This window comes from Poecilia latipinna, unplaced genomic scaffold (assembly GCF_001443285.1).
Source record: "Poecilia latipinna isolate Pla-1442-1.1 unplaced genomic scaffold, P_latipinna-1.0 Scaffold3306, whole genome shotgun sequence".
In the NCBI taxonomy this organism is placed as follows: domain Eukaryota; kingdom Metazoa; phylum Chordata; class Actinopteri; order Cyprinodontiformes; family Poeciliidae; genus Poecilia; species Poecilia latipinna.
Genome location: NW_015115922.1, coordinates 11,183 through 33,847, shown reverse-complemented (window position 1 = coordinate 33,847; position 22,665 = coordinate 11,183). Strand labels below are relative to the sequence as shown.

The 22,665-nt window shown below is 37.8% G+C and overlaps 2 protein-coding genes and 1 long non-coding RNA gene across 6 annotated transcripts in view; 2 read left to right on the top strand and 1 right to left on the bottom strand.

Moving 5' to 3' along the window:
- dennd1a (DENN/MADD domain containing 1A) overlaps positions 1 to 12,464 on the top strand; it is a 30,865-nt gene extending 18,401 nt beyond the window's left edge. For 2 of the 4 annotated variants that reach the window (XM_015023422.1, XM_015023425.1), the window contains 7 exons: positions 4,250 to 4,321; positions 4,546 to 4,614; positions 5,753 to 5,902; positions 7,755 to 7,819; positions 9,057 to 9,191; positions 9,501 to 9,741; positions 10,214 to 12,464. In XM_015023422.1, the coding sequence (XP_014878908.1) occupies positions 4,250 to 4,321; positions 4,546 to 4,614; positions 5,753 to 5,902; positions 7,755 to 7,819; positions 9,057 to 9,191; positions 9,501 to 9,741; positions 10,214 to 11,263 (1,782 nt within the window). In that variant the 3' untranslated portion in view covers positions 11,264 to 12,464. The remainder of the gene's footprint in view (positions 1 to 4,249; positions 4,322 to 4,545; positions 4,615 to 5,752; positions 5,903 to 7,754; positions 7,820 to 9,056; positions 9,192 to 9,500; positions 9,742 to 10,213) is intronic. The other 2 variants (XM_015023423.1, XM_015023424.1) reach the window with 2 other exon arrangements.
- Positions 12,465 to 19,766: 7,302 nt separating this feature from the next.
- Positions 19,767 to 22,665, bottom strand: part of LOC106940636 (tropomyosin alpha-3 chain-like) — a gene marked incomplete at its 5' end in the record, with an annotated part of 13,691 nt that continues 10,792 nt past the window's right edge. Inside the window, 2 exons of the mRNA XM_015023421.1 lie at positions 19,767 to 20,313; positions 21,073 to 21,142. Coding sequence (XP_014878907.1) covers positions 20,231 to 20,313; positions 21,073 to 21,142 — 153 coding nt within the window. The remainder of the gene's footprint in view (positions 20,314 to 21,072; positions 21,143 to 22,665) is intronic.
- The window catches only part of LOC106940638 (uncharacterized), an 8,512-nt gene continuing 6,995 nt past the window's right edge, over positions 21,149 to 22,665 (top strand). Inside the window, exon 1 of the long non-coding RNA XR_001423156.1 lies at positions 21,149 to 22,507. This is a non-coding gene — a long non-coding RNA (uncharacterized LOC106940638). The remainder of the gene's footprint in view (positions 22,508 to 22,665) is intronic.

Genomic DNA, 22,665 nt, shown 5'->3' with positions numbered 1-22,665 from the left:
CGATTACTAAAATATTCGTTTACAACAGCCCTACATCTATTAGTTATATTGATGTGCTTTTCCATCTAATTCCAAATTGCTTGGAATTAGATGATAACTGGCTGTAGTTCACTGTTATGAACACACATTTGAATTGTATCTGCTGATTTTAATGTGCATTACACCACAAAAATTCCTTGTATTTTATTCCATGCTAAGGGACATATTGGTTATGTTCTGCTGATGAAGCAGCCCAGAAACCTTTAATAACGGTTTATTTTTACAACTTCTCATTGACCCAAGCTCAGGTTGCAGTGCTGTATGAAAGAAGAATTCAATTGTGGACGTTATAATTCTGCTGAATATAGCTATGTAGAGACACAGATGTTGGACTAAGTTACAACTGTAATTATGGTTCTATGAATCCTGGATGACAGCCTGAGACGGTGCTTTAAGCACTGATTTTTTAAAAATTCTTTATTCACTAGCTGAGTATTGTATGTCAACAAAGTCACCTGTGGTATCAATGAATCGGTATAATCACGTGCCTCCAGACATAGTCCCTTAATCTTCTCATGAAAACACAATGATGACCGCCAGTCATCCAGGTCATCCAGGATTCATATAATGATAGTTACAGTCATAGCTGTAGTTCTATTTCCTCCCTACTGACAGTGCTTTAGGCATCTCTGTTGAATTATGAATACCAACAGAGTCCTGGGGAATCGCAATAGAAAAGAGAAAAAAAGAAAATGATGCCCACCTTACAGAAACAGAGAAGGCTGCTGCAACAAGTTCTCTCCAACCAACCAACCAACCAAACAAACAAATAAATTAATACATTTTAGAAGGTACCCTAAAAGCAGATCAAAGTGCTGTACAGATTTATACAAAATAAACTCACAAAATAAAAACAAACATTACCCTCCCCTTTCCCACATGGAAAAACACAGAACTGTATGGAAAATGTATAAACTGAGCTGAAATGATCCAGTTCAGAAAATGAAGTTAAGAAGATGGATCTTGAGCCTGCTCTTAAAAAAACAATATTGTCTGAATCAACACCCATGGTTTCCCTGAGAAAATTTGCTAAGCCTGGTGGCCGGGTCGCCGAGATGGTCCATCGGCGTGTTTTTGTACTTAAAGATGCAAAAACAAGTAGGCAGTGTTGAAGAAGATTTTAGGTTATAATATATTTTTGGAAAATCTCTGGCTCAATCTTCTTCTCACGGATCCCAGGTTCTCCCGGCGGGCCGAAGTGAAACCACACAGAAAACAACAATGAGTGTAGACGTCACAGAATTTCAGAGTTTAATCCAATAGAAGACAACGTATGAAATTACAACAGAAACTGCAGAACAACAGAGACATACATTCATTTACAAAAGAAAGAAAGAAAGAAAGAAAAGCAAAGATGTCTTTGGAGAATTGCAAGAGCAAATCTGATTTGTTACTTCTGTGTAGAAACTTTTATAGTAAAGGCGTATTCTCGTCTTTAATTTATTAATAAGGCGTATCTTTGCTCATCCAACCAGGAGCTATCTCTGACCCTATTTAAAGTTATTATGCTGCTAAGAAAAGTTAAAATCAGGTTTTCAAAAGAAAGAGAGGGAGAGAGAGAAAAAGGCAAGAGTGTTAATTTATAACCCAGTTTTTCTCCAAGAGAGGTGAGTAGACTGTGTAAGATTATCAACCATTTAGCATAGTTAGCTTAGCTACAAACTACTGTTTGCCTCCATTTCACTAGCATTTAATGAATTAAGGAAAGAAATTACCAGCATATTCATATATTGAACTTGTCCCTTGTACCTTTTACAACACTTAACAGGTGAGTCAATGAGTAGCAGCTCTAACCCACGTCCCTCCTGACCCGTCCTCTCCTGAGTGAAATTAAAGCTGCAGTATGTCACTTTTATATAAATATTTTTTCCACATATTTGTTAAAACTGTCATTTTGTTGTAACATTATGGTATGAGAGGTAATATGTGTAAAACCTATTTCCTCTGCCTTCTCCCAGTGCTGGAAACAACCAGTCGGTGGCAGGAGAGTTTCATTGCTGTCAATCACAATCTCATGTGGTGCTGCTCATCTTTCCTCACCCTCGATTTGTGCCGTTCTGCAGCTAGCGCTATGCAGATTCAAATTGTGAATGCTCAGTTTAGTTAACATACCTACCAATGACGGCAGATAAGCGGTTTCTTGTGATGATAAGTTATTTCTCCAACATTAGCACATTTAGCAATGAGTGAATGAGGCTAATTGACATTGCTAAGAGCATCCTACTAGTTCTGATTGGTTGTTTTGGTCAGAATGGTGCATTACTTTAGCTAGCAGTAGTAATTCAGGAAGGAGGTGGAGGAGCTTGATTGTTTTCACAGATTATCTGTCTCATAACAAACTGGTACAACAAGGTGACAGCTTTAACAAATATGGAGAAAACATATTTTTTATTAGTTATAAACTGCAGCTTGAATAAAATGCAACTACATAGCATTTTTGAGAAGTCTGGATTGCTTTATGTGTAGTTGCATGTTGCTTTTGACTGTTGCTCATGGGCAGGCACGTGCAGAGGGGGGGGCTGGGGGTGCTTGAGCACCTGCCCTTTTTGCTCCTTGCCCCAAAGTGCCCTTTTGGTCAATTTTTTTGTTTTTTTTGTTTTTTGTTGGTATTATTATTTTCAAAGCCCTCTTCTGACACATAATAACATGTACTACAATTATTTTATTTTATTTTATTTTATTATTTTTTTGTACAACATAATAAGCCTTCCGGTCACCTTGTTACCTTTGACCTTTTGCCCGTGACGCATGACGCAGTTGCCTCTAGCGCAGTGAGATCAGGCGGCTAACTGGAGCTCAGCATAGCGAACGTTCCAGATTACAGAACAGTTTTTGGTGAATTATATATATTAAAAAAAAAATGTTTTTGGTGAATAAAGTGGAGTAGACTTGCTACTTGTCAGATGACGGAAAACGTTGAAGTATCGTAAAATAATATAAAACCAGCATGATGTATGACTAAGAGGCAGGCGCGAAAGTTCCTCTCTGGACTGAACCTGCATGGTAAGTGGTTAGCACTGGTTCGTTAACCACCAACGCTCCGGCCAACTGGAAACACATACATGAACTTTACAGGGAAGATGGACACAGAACCACATGCTGGTTTGTTCACAAATATAAATCATTCTCACCACTCCCTCAACGCACACCTCTGAAAGTGGTGTGCGTCACATAGTTATATCCACAGGAATAACTATGTGAACCACAAGTTATTCCTGTGGTTCACATAGAGCTGCGCAACCGGAGCTAACTCGATGAGTTTTAAACTCCTACCTTGATGTAGAGAAGGCTACTCCAGAGAAACATAATACCTCACAGGTGGTTGATGTAAATATCCACGCAGGTCAGCCTGTGTCCACTTTGAGTGAAAGGAGGCGCGTCAAGAGGTGAACTCAGTGCGGGAAGCAAAGCGCTGAAGCGCCAGCTATGTGATTGTTCCAGTCTCCCGGCTTTAAATGCATCAATTATAAACATATAATTTATGAATAAATCTGCTCCATCAGTGAAACGCTGGGAGGAGCAGAGACGCTTGCAATCTGACTTTTAACTTAAAAAAAAAAAGCCGATTTTAAAAATGTTTTTATTATTTTCCTAAAAACAAAAGCAAGCAACACTTAGTCTGGTAGGGGCGGGGGGCAGGAAAGCATGGCTGCCGCCAGGCTTACAATACACTGGGGGAAACCATTGAAACCAGTGGCCACATTCACTGTGTAGAATCTCACGAAGGTATCGGGAGGTTCCAAGAAGCAGCAGTGCAGATAGCTTCCAAAGAGATTTCATTGAATGCTGCTTCAGCCATCCAGCCTGTAGCTCTGAAGTTCTTGGAGGCATCTAAGAACCAAAACCTGGCAATGTACAAGGTCCTCATTTTTGGTTTTGCACCAGCTGTTGAAAACCTTTCATGTCCTAAAAGTGGATTTTAGGACTTGCTTTGGTTCATAGAGCAGCTTCTTTTGACTTTACTAACGTCTTCCTTGTTTCCGGAACCTCTGCTGGAATTGGGATGCTTGTTGGGTTCCAATCATATGTATGGGTGCAGTTTTTATTCACTATATTAGATTGATGGATTATTTATCAATTACTTAATCACATAAAGGCTGGAGGCATTTAGAGATTTTACATCCTTGCTCATGCAGTAATGTTTCATTTGTGAGACTTTGTGTATTAACAGTGAGACTTCTACCTCTAACTCTTTAATGTTTTGAAACAGAAAGGGGGTGGAGCTATCTTCCAAACAGTGAAGACCAAGGCAAATCCAGCCATGAAGACTGTGTACAAGTTTGTAAGTACTTTTCCTCGTTCAAAACTATCAATTTAGTGCATTATATTTCTGTCATTTGGAAACAGTTTGAACAAACTGTTCTGTAGAATAGTTAATTCTGCAGCAGCAAACATTATGATGACAAGTCACAAAATGGTTGCTCTTTCTTTCCCGTCCTCCGGAGACTCAACTTTTATGTTGCTTATAATCTGCAAGGGCAGTGAATATCCAATTGTGTTTAACAGGCAAAGGACCATGCTAAAATGCGCATCAAAGAAGTCAAAAGCCGGTTGAAACAGAAGGTATGTAACTCTGTAGGTATTTACACTAAGAGTTCTGAAAATTGTATGATCCAATCTCAATAGCCAGATCAGGATCTTTATCAAGACCAAAATGTCTCAATCAGGTAAACAATGTTCCTCATGTTTTTACTGTAATAGACCCAAATCTGTTACAGAGTAGGTTACGGTACAACACTGGAGCAGTAAAAATGAAAAATGAATTAAAAGCTCATGCTTTTAATTCATTTTTCATTTTTACTGCTCCAGTGTTGTACCATAAGTATTATGATGTAGGAATAATATGTTTGTTTGAGAATAACTGAAAATTTCTGCTATATTTGGTGGAATTTTGAGGAGCAGTTTGTAATTACATTGGGTTTAAGTTTGCATGGTCATTTGTTGAACAAATAGAACGGAAAATCATGCTACTCTAGTAAGAGAACAAAAAGAAAATAAAACATGATGTTTTAGTAGGGTTGCACAGTTGGTAGCACTGTTGCCTTGCAGCAAGAAGGTTCTGGGTTCGATTCCCGGCCCAGGGTCTTTCTGTATGGAGTTTGCATATTCTCCCTCTGCATGTGTGGGTTCTCTCCGGGTACTCCGGCTTCCTCCCACAGTCCAAAAACATGACTGTCAGGTGTGTGCGTGTTTGTCCTGTCCGTCTCTGTGTTGCCCTGCGACCTGTACAGGGTGAACCCCGCCTCTCGCCCGAAACATAGGAGATAGGCACCAGCAACCTTCCCGACCCCATTGGGGACAAGGGTGTACAGAAAATGGATGGATGTTTTACTATTTCTAATATTTACTAATAATACTAATAATAACACTACTTACCATAATCTAAATAAATGCAGTTTGAAGTACTGTAGCATCAAACGTTTTTACACTGCATTGCACAGTTAGTGAGTTATGTACATGGCTGCTAAATTCAGTCTATTCATTGTGCTGTTTTCAAGGCAAGTTCTGGACTGAAACCTGTTGCATCTGCAGATACATAAAACTGAAAAGATTACGGACAAGTAGCACTTATACAAGCTTGTGTAGTTTCTACATATGAATACTGAAAAGTTTTTCTCTTTGAAACACACTCAAACACACCGACACACAGAAAAACACGAAACATACTCCCGAGGGGCATTTCAGTCCTTCTTCCTGTGATTTCCCTTTGCAGGAGCAGGGGGAGAATGGCTTCACTACCCCTAGGTCAGCAGTCGATGATGACAGCACAGCAGAATTTGCTTTCTCCACTGCTGCCATCATGAGGGAGGAACCCGAGCGAACATGGGACGGCCACAGGCCAGTCACTGTGCACTTTGGACAGGTGAGCTAAAGTGAACATGGGCTGAACTGGAAGAAGGACAATATAGTCCTGAAAAGTGCATAATGAAGCTTGGTTATATTTAGTATAATTGAACTGCCTAATAGTGTATTAATATATACCGTAAGTTATATTTTTTAGGAAAAAAAAAAGATAAATAGAAGATAAAAGCACTTTTAAAGCCTTTTGAAGTACAAACCCATTCAATAAATTATATTGAAAAGCCTATTTATTTTCGGAACTTTATCATTACAGATCAGGGGTCCCCAAACTACGGCCCGCGGGCCGGTTCCGGCCTGCCTCCACATTTGGTCCGGCCCCCTGAACAATACCAGAGAGCATTCAGATTTTTTTTCATTTATTGTATTTTCCGGTTTATATGTGGATTTTTCAACCACCAGGGGGCTCTTTAGCAGGAAGTGTGTCCTGTACATTGTGGGGCGCATTGCTGCCATCTGTTGGACTTTTAGGGAACTGCTTGACTTTTAAGTTATTTATTCAGTACTGTTGTTCGCTAGCGGTAGAGCAGAAGAACACACGTGTCTGTTATGAACGCCGAGTTCTTCGAAGCAATAAGCTGCTACTTACAGAAGTAGCAGCTTATACTTCAAAACAAGCCTGTATGTTAACATATGAGAAATTAATATGTTAAAGTTACATTCCCTCAATGGAATATATACTAGTCAGTCCCAGTGACCGTTTGCCCATGTGCTTTCTGGGTAAAATCAATCACGAAACGCGCCCCTCCCCTACCCCCCACTTCCGTCAACAATCTCCGGCCCCCCACCAGAGAAGGAAAAAGTCATTTGGCCCTCACAGGAAAAAGTTTGGGGACCACTGCTATAGATGAATTCTGCACAGATGGATGTTTGAAAGCCTTCATTTCTGTTAATTATAATCAGCTTTCATTTACAGTGAAAACATTACATTTAAAACTAGATCGTTACGTCACACCAATAGAAATAGTATTTTTAAAAACTAAAATGAGAGCTTAATGAAAAGTGTGCTGTTATTTTCAACAGGTACTTTCAACCTGACAAACAAGATTCATCAGGACATGTATTCTAATTTACAGAATGTTACTGTTTAGAAGGGTAGGAGGAGGTGTGCTTGAGATCATTGAAGATTTATGCAGATGAACTAATGTTGATGTTTTGTATATGAGCTGGAACCAGCTTAGTTGATGAGTGTCGCCCTTTTCCCTTTGTCAGCTGTCCTGGATCCTCATGGTCCTCATGCAGACCAGTGAAAGACCTGGTTTTACAATCCTGTATTAAGATCTATATCAAGACAATTTAGACCCCCTTACCCACCTTAGGCATTGCTTGGGACATTCTGTGAGAAACAAAACTGATAAAACTGTGTCAAATTGACATAACTTTTGGATATGTCTGCCACAGTGATGTCTCATCTTATTTGATCTAAAATAGAGGCAATTAGAATCCAAAAAATATTTGTTTTTGTTCTGCCAGTTACTACATTATTTTTCTTGTTATTGTGCTAATTTGAACAAGTGCATTTTAATTACATAAATAAAATTGACTATGAAGCAGTGAGTTCTTATTTTTTATAAGAAATTGTGAACTTTTTTTCCTGTTTTGCTACTTCTCTACATTCGCATTATTTCCCCATCAGCTTGCAATGGATTTAGGGTCTTATTCTGGGTATTTTGTTAGTTTTTCTTTTTACTTGTCCTGCAGAAAGGAAGACTTTTTATGTTCAACTACAAGCTCTGCATTCACTGAACTGAACTTCAGCCATCTCTCTCTGGTCAAATTGTTCACTGTGTTTTTGGAGAACTGGAATTTATGCATATTGATGTGGAGTTGCTTCCTTTGCTTTGTCATTACTACAGGCCCGACCACCAACACTATTAAAGAGACCAAGCAGTAACGCAAGTCTGGAAAGCAGCTGTGACCAGTAAGCATATATTTAAGTATATGCACTAAAGTCAATTATAAAATGGCAAAAGATGCCTGGACTACTAAAATGTTCTGACCAACTTGGCAGAAATAATGAAATAGACCAGAGATCAAAATTGACCTGTCTTCTCAGTATCGTCTCTGATTAGTTTCATTCCCTTTGATGCATTTTTAAAGGTCAGAAAGATTTGATACCCAAGCTGAAATAATGTTTATTCAGTTTCTGTTGGATTCAACACTTCTCTTATCAAAGAACCTCCATCACATGTTTCCATTTCATGCATTCTACAAAAAAAACAAACAATCATGATTGGTTTAAAATCAGAGTGGGCAGTTTTTCTGTAAACCTCTTAACTGAAAAACCCTGATGGGTGCATCTGTAATGACTCTCCACTCAATCAGGTAGTCATGTTATATACAGTACAAGATGGTTCCAAGACTACATGCATTTGGTCTTTTTTTTTTAATTTTAATTAACAGTTCTTTTAATCATGTACTTGGTACATTATACAAACGTTTTATTTGATTCAATATGAAATAGGAACCCCTTCAGTCGGTTGGATTTAGGTTCTAGGTTTAAAAGAAGTAGGTATAACAGTTTTCTTTTTCAAAGTTTTACTAGTCTATGTAAATAATTTTCAATTATTGACTTCAGAAGTAGAGAGGTGGGTCTGTAATGTTACTTGTTTTTCTTGTACAATTGGTAACTTTGTATTATTTTGTAAATAATGACACTTTAATGCAAAGTTGGCACTTTTAATAGTCTTTCAATGCAACTTTTACAGCAACTTTGCAGTAAAAAGTGTCATTATTTACCGAGTGTCACTTCATGACAACTGTCGTAGACATTCATAAAGACTCCTTCATGTTCATAACAGGTCATATTTATAACCTTTATCAACTGAGGTTATAAGACCGTCATGGCAGTCTTATGCACACCTCGTCAGATAAAATGTTACCATACAATTTTTAACATCTGAAATGAAAAGCATTAAGTAGCTTAGTAATGTTGCAGTGATTCACACACTTGCATTTTTAGGGGAACAAAAGATGTCATACACTACATGTTTAAAAAATTGTCTGGCTAAACATTCTCAGATCTAATGTTCAGTGTATAAAAAGATTTATTGGAGGTCCTTCTTTACTTAATTTCCCTTTTTACTTTCTGTCTCTTTTTGACTTAGATAATCTGTGATGCACTGTAAATTTTCTCTTTTTCTGTCTTTGCTCTGTAGTTCTGTCCGTCCTACTCGTCACTATACAGTGTTTCTGTCAGAGGATTCATCTGGGGACGAGCTCCATTATGATGAGTCCATCTCTGGCTTTCCTGACAGTTTTCTTTTCTCCACTCCTTTTGACTGGTCACCTCTGTAGGCATCTCTTTGGTCACCTTAAATAAATCTTTTTCTACTTCCTTCCTATATTTACCAGTGAAATATGTCTATATGTCTATCGCTAGCATTATGTCCTAAAAACAAAACCTCTTTGCATATGAAGGGGGAAGTAAGAGTTTGAAGGTCATTATGCTCTTGTGTGTTAATGCGGGAGTCTAAGTCAACACTTTTGCCACAAAGATCCTTATTTTTTCTTGTTCTTAAGGTAACATATGGTTCCATATTTATGACAAACTCCTGTGTTACCAAAGACTTTAATAACCAAAGGTCCCCGTCTGTCTGCAGACCACAGCCATACCGTTCCCTGAAGGAGGTGGAGTTGATAGATGACCGTGGTTTGGGGGCAGAAAGCCTCACTGCCCCTCCTAGTCCAGTTACTGAAAAGTTCTCCAATGTCAACCTGCTGGGAGACATTTTTGGATGCCAGGATGAACCTGAGTGTCAACCAATCACCCTGGCTAAGAGTCTGGAGGACCTGAGAACACCGAAAGACTTTGGAGAATTACAAGCAAAGTTCACCTTCCAGGTCAGCCATCCATTCCGACTTACAGCATAAACAGCCCAGCAGACTGCTTAAAAGTTTAGATTATCGTAATATACAAAAGAAATTAAATGGAATGGAAAGCAAAGGGTTTACAGGATTCCTCAAAGAAACCATGTGTGCTTTAAATGAATGATCATGAAAAATATCCCATTTATTGACAAACCTAGAACTGTTGATTCTGCTGTCAGCTCTTCTCTCTCCATCCGTTTCCCTGCTGTTGGTAGGATGTGAAATTTTTATGATTGAGTTTTAGTCAAAATATTAGATCTATTTTTGCTATGTAAAAAACTTAAACTAAATGCCACAAGTAGTAAAATAAACACATTTGTATCATTCAGGAAACATTTTAGATGTGCAGGCAACAGCAGTAACGGAAGGTTTATGTTTAATCTAGCTGGGCTCTGTAGTGGAACATGAACTATGCAGTGTTCTGTTTGTCTGGTTGTTCCTGCAGAGATTGGACCTGAGCATCAGTGAAAACTCCCGAACTCTTCCAGGACTCAAACTCTCCAATCCTTACAACAAGCTGGGCAGTCTAGGCCAGGAGCCGTCTATCCTGCCTGTCTGTGTGCCTCCTGCCTGTGATAAGCCTCCGTCTGTCCAACTTCCAGTGCAAATGGAATCCTGCTCCCCTCTCTGTGAAAGCTCTGGCATAGCAGTAGACTCTCTAGATCCCTCTACCTTTGGTAACATAACCATTCCTCGACCCCACGGAAGGAAGACACCCGAGCTGGGAACTGTTCTGGTGCCCCCTACTGTGCAGATGCGTTCCAAGACTTCAGGGAATGGTGAAGGAAGAACTACTCCAGGAAGAGAAGAATTCCGGCAGGCTTTGAGCATGACCTCAGATGAACCCCAGCAGAGGCCCCCAAAACCTGATGAGGACGGTGTTGATCTGATCAGGCTTTTGGACCCCTTGAGCAGCTCAGCACAGACTAACCTTTCTGCTCTCCCAGATGCCTTGGATATCAGGGCATCATCTGCATGCAAGCCAGCTCTAGCACCCAGGCCCTACCCACAGAGTCTGCCCCATTTTCCTCCTCACCCTCACATATCTCTAAACCCATTTGCCCAGTCTTTGCAGCAATACTCACCAGCTGTTAGTGGAAATCCCTTTACAGCCGTCTATGGTCCTCCATTAGGTCCATACATCCACGCTTCATCCCAGCCTCAGCCCTTCTCTACATTACCAGGACTCCACAGACAGCCATCCCCCTGCATTTCCACCCTACCCCCCAGCCATGGGCTGGCCCCGTCAGCAGCCTCCCCCTCAGTCAGTACTCTGCCTCGCTCCTCTGGCAGCAGCCATGCCCTCTCCAGCCTGGTGGATTCCGCCTGTGTCTTTAGCACATCTATGAACACGCTGCCAAAGCCTCTGCAGGCACAAGAAGAACATCAGAACCCTCCGGATCCTTTTGGGGACCTGCTTCATATGGCCACACCTCTTATACCACAGAAGAAGAAGGTAGAGGACCTCAGGAGGAAGTGGGAAACATTTGACTAATTGTGTGCATCATATGTGAACACACAATTTAATTTGTCTTTGTCTAGATCTTTTTGCTGTTCTAATGTTGCAGTGGAGTGTCGGGGCAAAAAAACCCCGACACGCAGACACAGCAGGGACTGTTAGCTATGAGCTTTAATTCGAAGGAATGAACTCATTGTGTTAACAACACTTACTAAACACACTTAGGTTCAGAGCTGAGCAGTTTGGTCATGCACTGAATTCAGATTCATTAAATTCTTAGTAAAGCTGCCATAACATGGCTGGCTCATTAGCTCATTAAATCTTCTGGATTCAGAAACTGAAATGTCTTTTGATTTGATTATTTATTACAAGGTTGGAATGCTCTATAATGAGCTTTTCTTTGACTATAGAATATCGTACTACTGCTGTTGTGCTTAGTTCATCTGATGACTTAGTGGTATGGCTCCTACGCTACAACTGACAATCTAGATAAAGTGGGTAGGCCACCCAGACTCCTTCTGTCCTGCTGCTCAAAGTGTATCTGGTTCCAGCTCAGCGTCGGGGCCTGTGGCGTAAAATCCCATCTAAAGACAGCTTTGCTTCAAAAACAGTTTGTAGCATATTGCTAATTGCCAACACACTTTTTCCCCCCTCTAGTGTCACCAGACTTTAGTACTATCACATCAACACCCTCTATAGATCTCCAAAGCACACAGTATTGTCTAGCTAACCATCCAGATGTCACGATAGTTGAGTAGCTATAAATGGTTGTTCCCCTCTATCCAGCCATTGTTTTGCTGATATTTTTGTTGGTTCTTATATTGTGCTGTTTTCTCTTGGCCTTCATGATGAATTTTCCTTTTATGCTTCTGTACTTGACCTGTGAAATTGTTTCCTCTGTTCTTAAAAACTAAATATTTTAAGCAAACACACTCAGCTACACTAGACTAATATCCCCAAGATCATTTTAAAATTTCTGTATAAATAAATTCAAATGAGGTTTTTGAAACACTACATTTGCATAGTGTGTTTCCTTCCTACATGTTTTCATTTTAAGTTTTACTGATTTTTTTTTCATTGTTCAGTTAAATTCTTATTTTTCACAAATATAACTAAAGAAAGAACTAGAGTTCCACCATAAATGGTCCTCCAGCCAAAAGGAAGAATCACTACTGATATCGACTATACAAGTTTTTGACAAAGTACCAAGGGTAGGTCTTTTCTAGTAGAAATTTAGAAAGAAATAAGGCTCTTGCTCATGTAGATGTAGTGTAAATAAGGTAATATTTTAGTATTTCATTTCAAAAATAATTTTAGAATATTTTCTAAAACTAAAATTAATATTTTAAAAATATGGTAAATATTTTAAGTAAGTGCTCATTGGAGATGCAAAGCTTCATAAAAACACCTTTATAGTTGACATGGCAAGAAAAAGTCGTAAAATTGCAGCCGTCTTTTTTATGGATTAGTTTATTAGAACACAAGTTCATATTCAACAAAACAAAATCACAAATTGCACACATATTTGAAGATGTGGAAACAGAAAATTGGTCAGTTTTTATCATGTGATGTTTTTAAGTTATTAGTTTCACTTAGAATGGCAAGTAATATAAGTCCTTGTAGTCTTTTCAATGTCAATGGTGAATTGACAATAAAGTATACGTTGACTAATTCATCTAATTTGACCAATATCATTAGAAGCTAAACAAGGTTTTTCCATGAAACACCAAGAAGATTTGGAAGTTCTGGCTGGTAAACAGGAAGAGCAGAGAAATGTAAAAAGTTTTTATTTAGTTCCAGAATAAAATCATGTGTTGCTCTATCAGGTTTTTAAGGTATTTTTACGTATATCATTTTATGATGAATGTGTCTGTGTATAAATATATGTTGCTTATGAGTGGTGCTTGGTCATCACTGATATTAATTAATCAAGTATTGGATAGATGTTCTCCTTTTGTGATTAATTTACCCATATATGACAAAACCGTACTGGTCTGCTGAGACCAGTAGTGTATTATTTCTTTATTATTTTAATACAAATAACATCTAAATATATGAATATATCTGCAAATGAAACATCTGATTTTAAATGACAGATACAGAGCTGAAACATTTGTTTTAAAAATTGTACCTTTGAATGTTACGTTATTGTATTTGAGAATTTATTTGACTGCATTATATAATTTTAAACAAAAGCTTCTTGCTGACTTAAAACTATTTTTATTTATACTAAAAGACACAGTTTGATCTCATAACAAGGGCCAAGTAAAAGGATTCTTAGTTGACAGTGAAAATGATGGTTCCTGTTGTTAGAGCGGGTGTAGAGGAAGCTTTGTTGTGTTCTAGTCCTTCAGGTGTTCCTTCGTCCAGCGGCGGGAGTCTCTATAGATTGTTGAGCTCCAGCAGGGTTTGATCCAACACCTGGTGCATGTCCAGGTTCTCTTCTTTGGCCTGGGCCAGCTTCTCTGAAGTTGAAAAAAACCCAGCTTGTTCTAGTATTTCATATTTTCAATTATGGATAAAAGCAAAATGTAACACCTTCTATTGACATGTAGATAATTGACAATAAAGGTCAACTATCAACTATCCAATGCAAATTAATACACATTTATATATTTATTGTACTGTTGGAATCTGAACTAAAGTATGGAGTAGACTTGAAGAGTTTTATGTTTGATCCCAGAAACTTATATAAACTGGTTTTATTCATACCATCAAATAGATTGGCACTGGATTTAAGTAGGAATGTTTACAAGGAGCTCTAGTTATAGAAAGGTGAACAAAGAAAGGGAATAAACCCTCTTTACATTTGTCACAACATGAAACCAAACCTTAGTGGTAAGAAGGCTGGCTCTGGGTTTGGGGCTGTTCCTTTCACTTTAACTGGATGAATTGGAAAGTGCTCCTGCCAAGCAGGTTTAGTATCAGCATTATGTGATCCCTTGAGATTGGGTCATTTTTGGAGAATACTGCACCAACATATGTGTCAAGTATGAAAGTCAGACTGTTTGCTTTTAAAAGCACAACTCACTAAAATATAAGTTGTAACGCCTCATTTTATTAATCTGTTTTGATAATCTGGTAATTATATGCACAGTACTGGTCTGACTGACATTCAATGACAGTGTCTTCAGTCAGAGGTTGGCCAAAAAAATAGGCCACACTAATATTTTGTTGGATGCCACAATGCCACAGTGAATGCATGACTAAGTCATGCATTCACTGTGGCATTGTGCCACAGTGAATGCCACACTGACTTAGTCAGTGAATGCATGACTAAGTCATGCATTCACTGTGGCACTGTTTTGATTATAAGCTTCTGCTGATTTATTTCCATCCAGTGCTGTATTAATTTTTCAACCAGATCTTGCCTTGATGATTGTGGAGTCTGACCGCTGTGCAAAACTTTCTCCAGCACATCCCAAAGATTCTCAATTGGGTTAAGGTCTTGACTCTGCCCAATTCATGTGTGAAAATGATGCCTTATGCTCCCTGAACCACTTTCACAATTCGAGCCCGTTATTTTGGAATATGCTAGGCTTGTACAGTAGCCAATAGGCATGATGGGTAATAACTTCACCTGCCTCTCTTCTTACCTTGATGGAGCGAATGCTACTCCCGTACTGAATGTGAAACCACCGATCAGACAGTGGAGGAAGACCAGACCCTAAACACCTGTTACTGGACCAGGCACAGAACTACTTATCTGTATTAATGACACATCAGAGGGACATGGCATTCATTGTTTGATTTATGAAGCTGAAGCACAAACACCAGCTTCTTCTGCCAACTCTGTCCTCTTCCTCCATTTAGTCCTCCTCATCTTCATTACCTCTTGTGATTTCTACATTCCCATTGATTTCAATGTGCTCCAGTTCAATTTGAAAAGGCTTAAAGACGTTACTCAACGCTGCTTTGGCTGGACGGAGCTAGTGCAGTCGGACCAAGTAGGAGTCATTTACCAAGAATGCATTACAACGTGACCAACATCAGTATGACAATATTTTATTAAATTTATAAAAATTAAACAACCTACTGCATTATTTTTAAATCTAGAATTAATATTTCTCAAAGTATTGGTAATGGATTCCTTTAACCCTTGCAGATCAAAAGTGACCCACTACCATGTTTAGCTGTAGAAAAAATACCTTTAACTATCTTTTTCCAACTTAAAATTTTATGACTTTTCCTAAATTGACCCCATCCTTAGAAAAAGTGATATTTTGTTTTTGTTTATATTTCCATGTGTGCCGAGCACCACTAAGGTACAAAGACTGTCTTATGGGTAATTTTACCCATAAAACAAAGTATTATGGTAATACTTTGTTACCCATAATACAAAGTATTACCATAATACTATGGGTACCCCAGGTACCCACAATATTATGGGTAACAATACTTACCCATAATATGTTAGGTAAATATTGTTACCCAAAGTATTGTTACCCAAAGTAACTCTACTTATTTTGGGTAACAAGTATACCATTTCTGGTATTTAAATGGAAAGTTCAAAGGTCACACACAAACTGAATTGTAGTGGGTGAATATAATAAATTGAGTTGTATAAACTTAATTGAGTTAGATAGACATAATAACTTGAGTTTTTTTAAACTTAAGTTGGATAAACTTAATTGGATTAATTGTTACCAACTGAAGCAATTCAGTTAAGTTGGTTCAACTGTTAAATATGTTAACCTTTCTACCGGGGCATAATTTTAAAAATTCTTTGTATTTCACCCATCATTGGATAAACTGTGATGGAACACCACAGTTTACCCAATTTAGAGGGCACTCTAAAAAGTGTACACTTTCGAAAATTAAGTGAGATTAGTGTAAAATAAGTCATGAACTTACAACCCTAATACACTTTTGAGAGTGCACTCTCAAAAGTGTACGCTAAAAATTTAAAATCGTACTCTCAAAAATGTATACACGCGCACACACACACACATGCACGCATGAACACACACGTCAAAGAAACTGTATTGATGTACAAATTGAACTTGTATTTGACCCGCACTTGCACTGTTGATCTGCAGCTAGTTAGCTCACATCACACAAGTTCCCAAACACAACAAGAAACATTCTCAGACATAATAAAAACAAATAAAAACAAATTCAGTATATACAGTATAGGGGAACTTTGATTCAGGGTACCATTACCCTGAATCAAAGTTCTCCTCATTGGTTCCTTGCTGAAGCCATGAGTAGAGGTTTAACTGTCCAACAGGTCCTATACTACATAAGATGTTGAACATCTTCTGTAATTTTGCAGGATGTTGAACATAAGATTTTGAAGATGTTCTTATACTGAACATCTTCAACATTTTATGTTGAAGCAATAAAATCATTCAACATTTTATTGCTTCAACATAAAAGCAATAAAATGCTTGTATAGGTGTTGAACATATATTCAACATCTATGTTGACCATAACATATTTAACATCTTATGTTCTTATGTTGTTCAACATAAAGACAAAATTGTTGACAAAATAAAGCACATTTTATTCTATGAGAAATATTTTTAGAATTCATATCCTAAAAAATATTAAAGAATGAACTGCTGACAGAAAAGTTACAAATTGTTGTCTTTTTTCCTTTTAGTATTAATTCAGAAGTAATTGCTTCACATTTATATAATTACAATAATAAACCTTTACTGTGTAAAAGAAAACTGTTCTGAGAGTTAATTTGTGGTAAAAGGAAAAGTGTAATGCTGTTGAAATTTTTGTATTGTGTAACAGAATACATGATAGAAATTAATTAAATTGAGTTGAACTGATAACAGATTGTTTTATCATGCAAAATACATTTTGGATTTCAAATTCAAGTAAGCTGCTTTATTTTGGGGCTTTTGGTAGGGCTGGTCATTTTTGCCCCATAGGGCAAGGGAAGTAAACAGAATGTTAAGATCTTACAAGAGTTAAGAAATGAGAAGCAACTCATTGCTCATTGGGTGCAATGCTGCCATCTGAAACATAATCTTCCATGCAGTAATTATCCAATAGGAGGCTCACAAATATTGCTTAGTTAAAGGCAGGTGGCGACTTTATTTATTTTTACTTTCTTACATAAACTTCACTGGTTTTCCTAAAAACAAAAAAGAGATACTGGATTGTGACTTCAGTAATATAGACATTTATTTACTATTGTTTAGATCTTGATATGCTGAAGGACATAGAGCGAATGACTGTGTATAGCAGGGGTGTCAAACGTACGGCCCGCGGGCCGAAACCGGCCCGCCGAACGATTTAGTCCGGCCCGGGGGCTAAATGCATTATCATTATTCATGAAAAAACATATACATCGTTTAATTGAAAATCTGCAGTTCCTATACTGTCCACGAGGGGCGCTGTGTTTCATTCAGCGCACACAACATGATGCAACACTGCAGCGGAACTAACAGCAGATGGCAGCACTGAGCTTCAGGTTCTGTAAACAAGTTCGATTCTATGCTTTACCAGTTTTTATTTTGGCCCTGGTAACCTCATATTTCTCGTACATGCTAACATACATACATGTTATGTATGCAAGTTTTTCTATATGTATGCATTTTATGCATCATCAAATGTACTTAATCAAATGTCTGTTTAAAACAGCTGACACTTAAGATTTCAAATGTGTGAAGCCACACATTTGAAATCTTGTGTGGCCCCCTGCAGATCAGATTAAGCTGTATGCGGCCCCTAAACCAAAATGAGTTTGACACCCCTGGTGTATAGGGTTATGATTTGGCTCTTTGGGTTTCAAACTCTCATCAACCCTTTTACCCTTTCTTGAAATATTTTTAACATCCTTCTGGTTCCGTTGCCACCTAGAGTGCCGTTTCACACGATTTATCCTGAATGCAATGGTTTGAAATCTTGAACATGGTCATCTGTGATCTCTATTTATTTCTCATATCCTCATGTAGGTGGAGCCAGTCTGAAGTCCTCTCCGGCTGAACATTTCATTTTATGGCCTCAGTATCCTGCCTACATAATAATAGAGTGTCATGATGCTCTGCTTCCTGTCTGTGTATTGGATGAGGCACTAGTTAGAGATGTGGCTGGTGTTTTTGTCTGATTTTATACTTCTCTTTTAAATGTAACTATTTGACTGCTTTGTACTTTAATCTAGAAAACTTGAATTGATGTACAGTATGATCGCTCTGTCCATAGATATAGCTTGACAACTACAAACAGCTCATTGTCAATTTTCCTATATGGTCAAGGGAGGACTATTTAAAGCGGTCATCGGGTCAGAGCCAAGGTCCACCCAGTCCTTCACAGGACAATTAATCCAACAGTCATGTATTTGGACTGTAGGAGGAAGCTGGAGTACCCAGAGAGAACCAATGTGTGCTCAAGGAGGACATGAAGAGAGACCTCAAGTGGGATTCAAACCTAAGGCCTTCCAGTTTGACAGGAACACAGCAACACTGTAAAACATTTCAAGGTGGTTTAACTTGAAAACGCAGTTTAAGTCAACAAGAAAATTGTATAAGTTTTAACTCTGTGATCAAAGTTCATGAAGTTGATTTAACAACAACATTGTTTTTTAAGCTCATTAATCTTGAATTGTGAGTTTTAACTTAATGCTGCAATTTAAACCAAATAATTATTTCATAATATGCAAGAAAAAAACACTGCCCTCACCTAGTTAAAGAGCACACACTTCTCTATTACTTTTACTCACAAAATCAAGTTAAAGTAACTACTTATTTTACTTGAGAATAATTTAAGATCTTGTTTGAAATTGCATGAAAAATTTTCTGATCTGATAATGAATATTATTAATCATCACATTGAATTCTGCTCAGAAACATTTAGTGTAAACAGGACATTATCCTCAACCTTCGCAAACTTGTCAGTTGCATTAAATAAACATTTGCCTTAATAACACAGGAGTCAGATCAGTGTTACACACTCCCATCTCAGGAAACAAAAATATGCTGCTAAGCACTCTGGGAAATAATTCCCACTCCTGTCTTTTTCTTCTTTCAGTTTTTTTAAGTGCTAAGCTGAAAACTCTAGTTTATTCAACTCTTGGAGGTTTGACAAAATTAATAAAAAGTTAACACACCTTGTGAAAGTTTATTTTTCACAAACACACATTTGGGTTCAAAATCTAAAACTTGCTAAAATTATTTGACTTGAAGAATAGTAGTAATGCAATTAAATGCTGCTCAGATGTTTTACATTGTAGCAAAAGTCCCACAAAGCAGTCCAATTTTACAGTTTTCATATATAAATCTTTGTTCGATGGGATATAATTTGCTCAAGTTAGCATCTAGTTAGCAAGAGTTTCAGCTTTACAAGGATTGTATGAGAGGTGTGTACAGTATTCTAATCTAGGTTTGATCAAATAATTTTAGGTTTTGAATCACTAAATCAAAGTTAATTCTGATTAATTAAAAGCCACAAAGTAGCTCCTTATTCAAGTTCTGAGTAGTTCCCCATATTGATGCTAACTTTAGAGCTGTTATTACCACCAAAAATGAAATTCAGACCAAAGCAAACAAGACTAAAGAGCTCCATGTATAAAACCATCTCGGTGGCTTGTCATCATCACTTTATCAACATTCTCACACATTTTTCCCATGGTCAGACAAAGGCAATGCTGAGAAATTTAGTATCGAGAAAACCATCTCACACTAATTAGACATTATTCTCTGTACTGCAAAGTTAACGTTTGGAAGTCAAGTCAAACAAAAAGAAGGGAAAATTGGGAAAATACAGAATTTGATAAGGATAAAAAGATCTATTACAGAAAGGAGGGGGAAGAAGATTTAAATAAATACGAATGACATTAACTCCAGACCTCAGGACAGGTAGTAGTGAAAGGGGCTAGCTGTAAATTCAAAGAAAAAAAAAGAATGGAAAGAGGAAAAAAGTCTGAATTTACTGCATTATGTTTAGAAATCTTCCAGCCAATAACATTTCTGCAGAACAAGAAGAGACCAGCAAAGCAACAGGTGAGAATGGGGAGGCAACAGAGGAGAAGAGGAAAGGAGGAAGCTTCTACAGTGTAGTCATGTCATTGAGTGCCAGGTCCAGCTCCTCACTGAGAGCCTTGCCCTTCAGCTTCTGAGCATACACTTCATCTGGAAGAAGCCATGGACAGGAGGACAACACAGGGAAGAAAGGGAACACATTGAAATGAAAGAACAGAAAAGAGAAAAGAACAAAGGTTTAAAAAAATAACCAACTTAGAAACCTCCACATCAAATAAATAATTCACAGGAAGGATATCTGGCACACCTTTCAAGATGAAGTTGAAATCATACAAATACTAAGTTCTATAGACTTCAATGAGACACATTTATGACACTCAACAGGCTGATGTTGACCTTAGCTGGCAGCTGCTGCAGAAACAGATCAAATTCTTTCTACAATGAAACACAGATTGTAACAGTCCTGCACAATATTAGAAAATCCTGCAAAAGCAATAATAATGTATAATTTATCAGGTGCAAAATATGCCTAGCTTATGCCTAACCCTAATCTTAATCAAAACTTAATTCACACCGTGGTGAATTGTGTGATGTGTTTTGGTTATAATTTTTGCTTAGGAAAATATAAATTATAACCAAAACACATCCCAAAACCCGATTTCAGAAGAAATCTGTCCTCTCAACGTAGTATTTGTTTCCTTACAAAAAACAAGGTCACACACACTGACTCTGTCAACTAAAAGGGGAGCTAAGTATTTCTGTAGATCAAAACCAATCATCTAACAGATTCAGAGTTACATCTGCAAGAGCTGTCTGCGAACACAAGCATAACTGGGAGGACTGGGATGACTGGAAGGCCTTACTCACACACTGACAGAAAGCAGGCCTGATAGCTAGAGTATTACATACCTTCTAGATCATCAATGGTCTTCTCCAGCTTAGCCACAGATCTTTCTGCAAACTCTGCCCGGGTTTCAGCCTGGAACACACACAATCAGTTAATGACCCACACTAACAAGCAAACTGAGCATAGCACAAGAATTAAACCACCTGGCATGGCACATAATATGAAAATGACATATAATGTGTCAGTCACAATAACGCCACATATTAGTCAAAGTAGAACACTAATTTTCATAGAGATGAAAGCAACACCATCTTCTGTAGAGCTAAGAAAAACTATTTCTGAATTGGTGACACACCGATGGAACTTGATGCACAATCTGATTAGATTGTTTGTGTTGGTGGAAACAGAGTTTACAAACATTTTATATTTCTAGTTGAATGGTAATAGAAGCCCAAAGGACTTCTGTTGTCAGTCTTACCATCTGATGTGTGAAATAACACAATCATTTGCTGATCACAGTAAATTTAGGTGATCTCTGAAGATTGCAATTTAACTTCTTAAGCTCCATTTGCAGCTTTTTCTTATACATGTTTCTTTCCAACCTGAAACTTAATCATTCTAAATATGGACTGAATGTTTTACTCACATGATAGTGACCCTCTCTGTAGAAGACCATTATAAAATATACAGCTCCAACTTCTTTACTTCCTCATCATGCAAAGGACTAGTTCTCTTTGCCTTAGTTATGGAGTCTGACTCACACAGTCTGTGGGCCAGTTCTCTTCACTGTCTATCTAATAATAAATTATTGATTTGAAATGAATTCATATTAAATTAAGTTTTAATTGAAAGAAAATTAAATGTGAAATGAATTAAAAGCGGAGCATGAGAAGTTCTAAACAGGGGCCAACAGGGTCTAGAGCCCCTATTATGTCCTCTGTACTGAACAAATAATACCAATTCAATTTCTTATGATAATATGTGTCGGCAAAGAACCCATAATTGATACCTTGGACTATTTTCATTTTTTCCCTTCACAGTTTTATTCTAACTATGAAGTAAAGGTAAATTGCACACCATTACTGGGTTCCACAACTTCATATTTTTTAAAGTCAACTACAACGTGATAAAAAGTCGAGTCATTGTCAACTAGTTGCAATGACGTCATAGCAACGAAACTGAAAACCTACATGCTTTATTAGGTTTATTCACGGTAAATATTGACAAAAAAGGCTCTTGTACTAAGTTTATTATGCAGAATTATAAAAACAAGAAGCAGAAGCATTATCCCGCACTTATGCGCCAGCAGCGGAGAAGAGGTGGTCCGACAAATTGCACAAAGTCGGGTTTGATTTTGAATTATTTTCTCTTTTCACTGCTAATAATGGCTATTCAATTCAATGAGCTGAATGTCTGAAACAGGTGCTGATGATCTGATATGCTCACATCGGATAGCTGCACTGACAGGAGTCAAATTATTACATTGACCACAGTTATGTTTTTGGAAAATAGGGGAGAAGGGAACCAAGGACAGGAGTCGAACTCTGGATTACAGCGGTCTACAGCCTCTATACCAGTGGTCCCCAACCTTTTTATTACCGCGGACCGGTGTTCTGTCAGATCAGCATACTTTGTCAGATAGTCATACGCTTAGC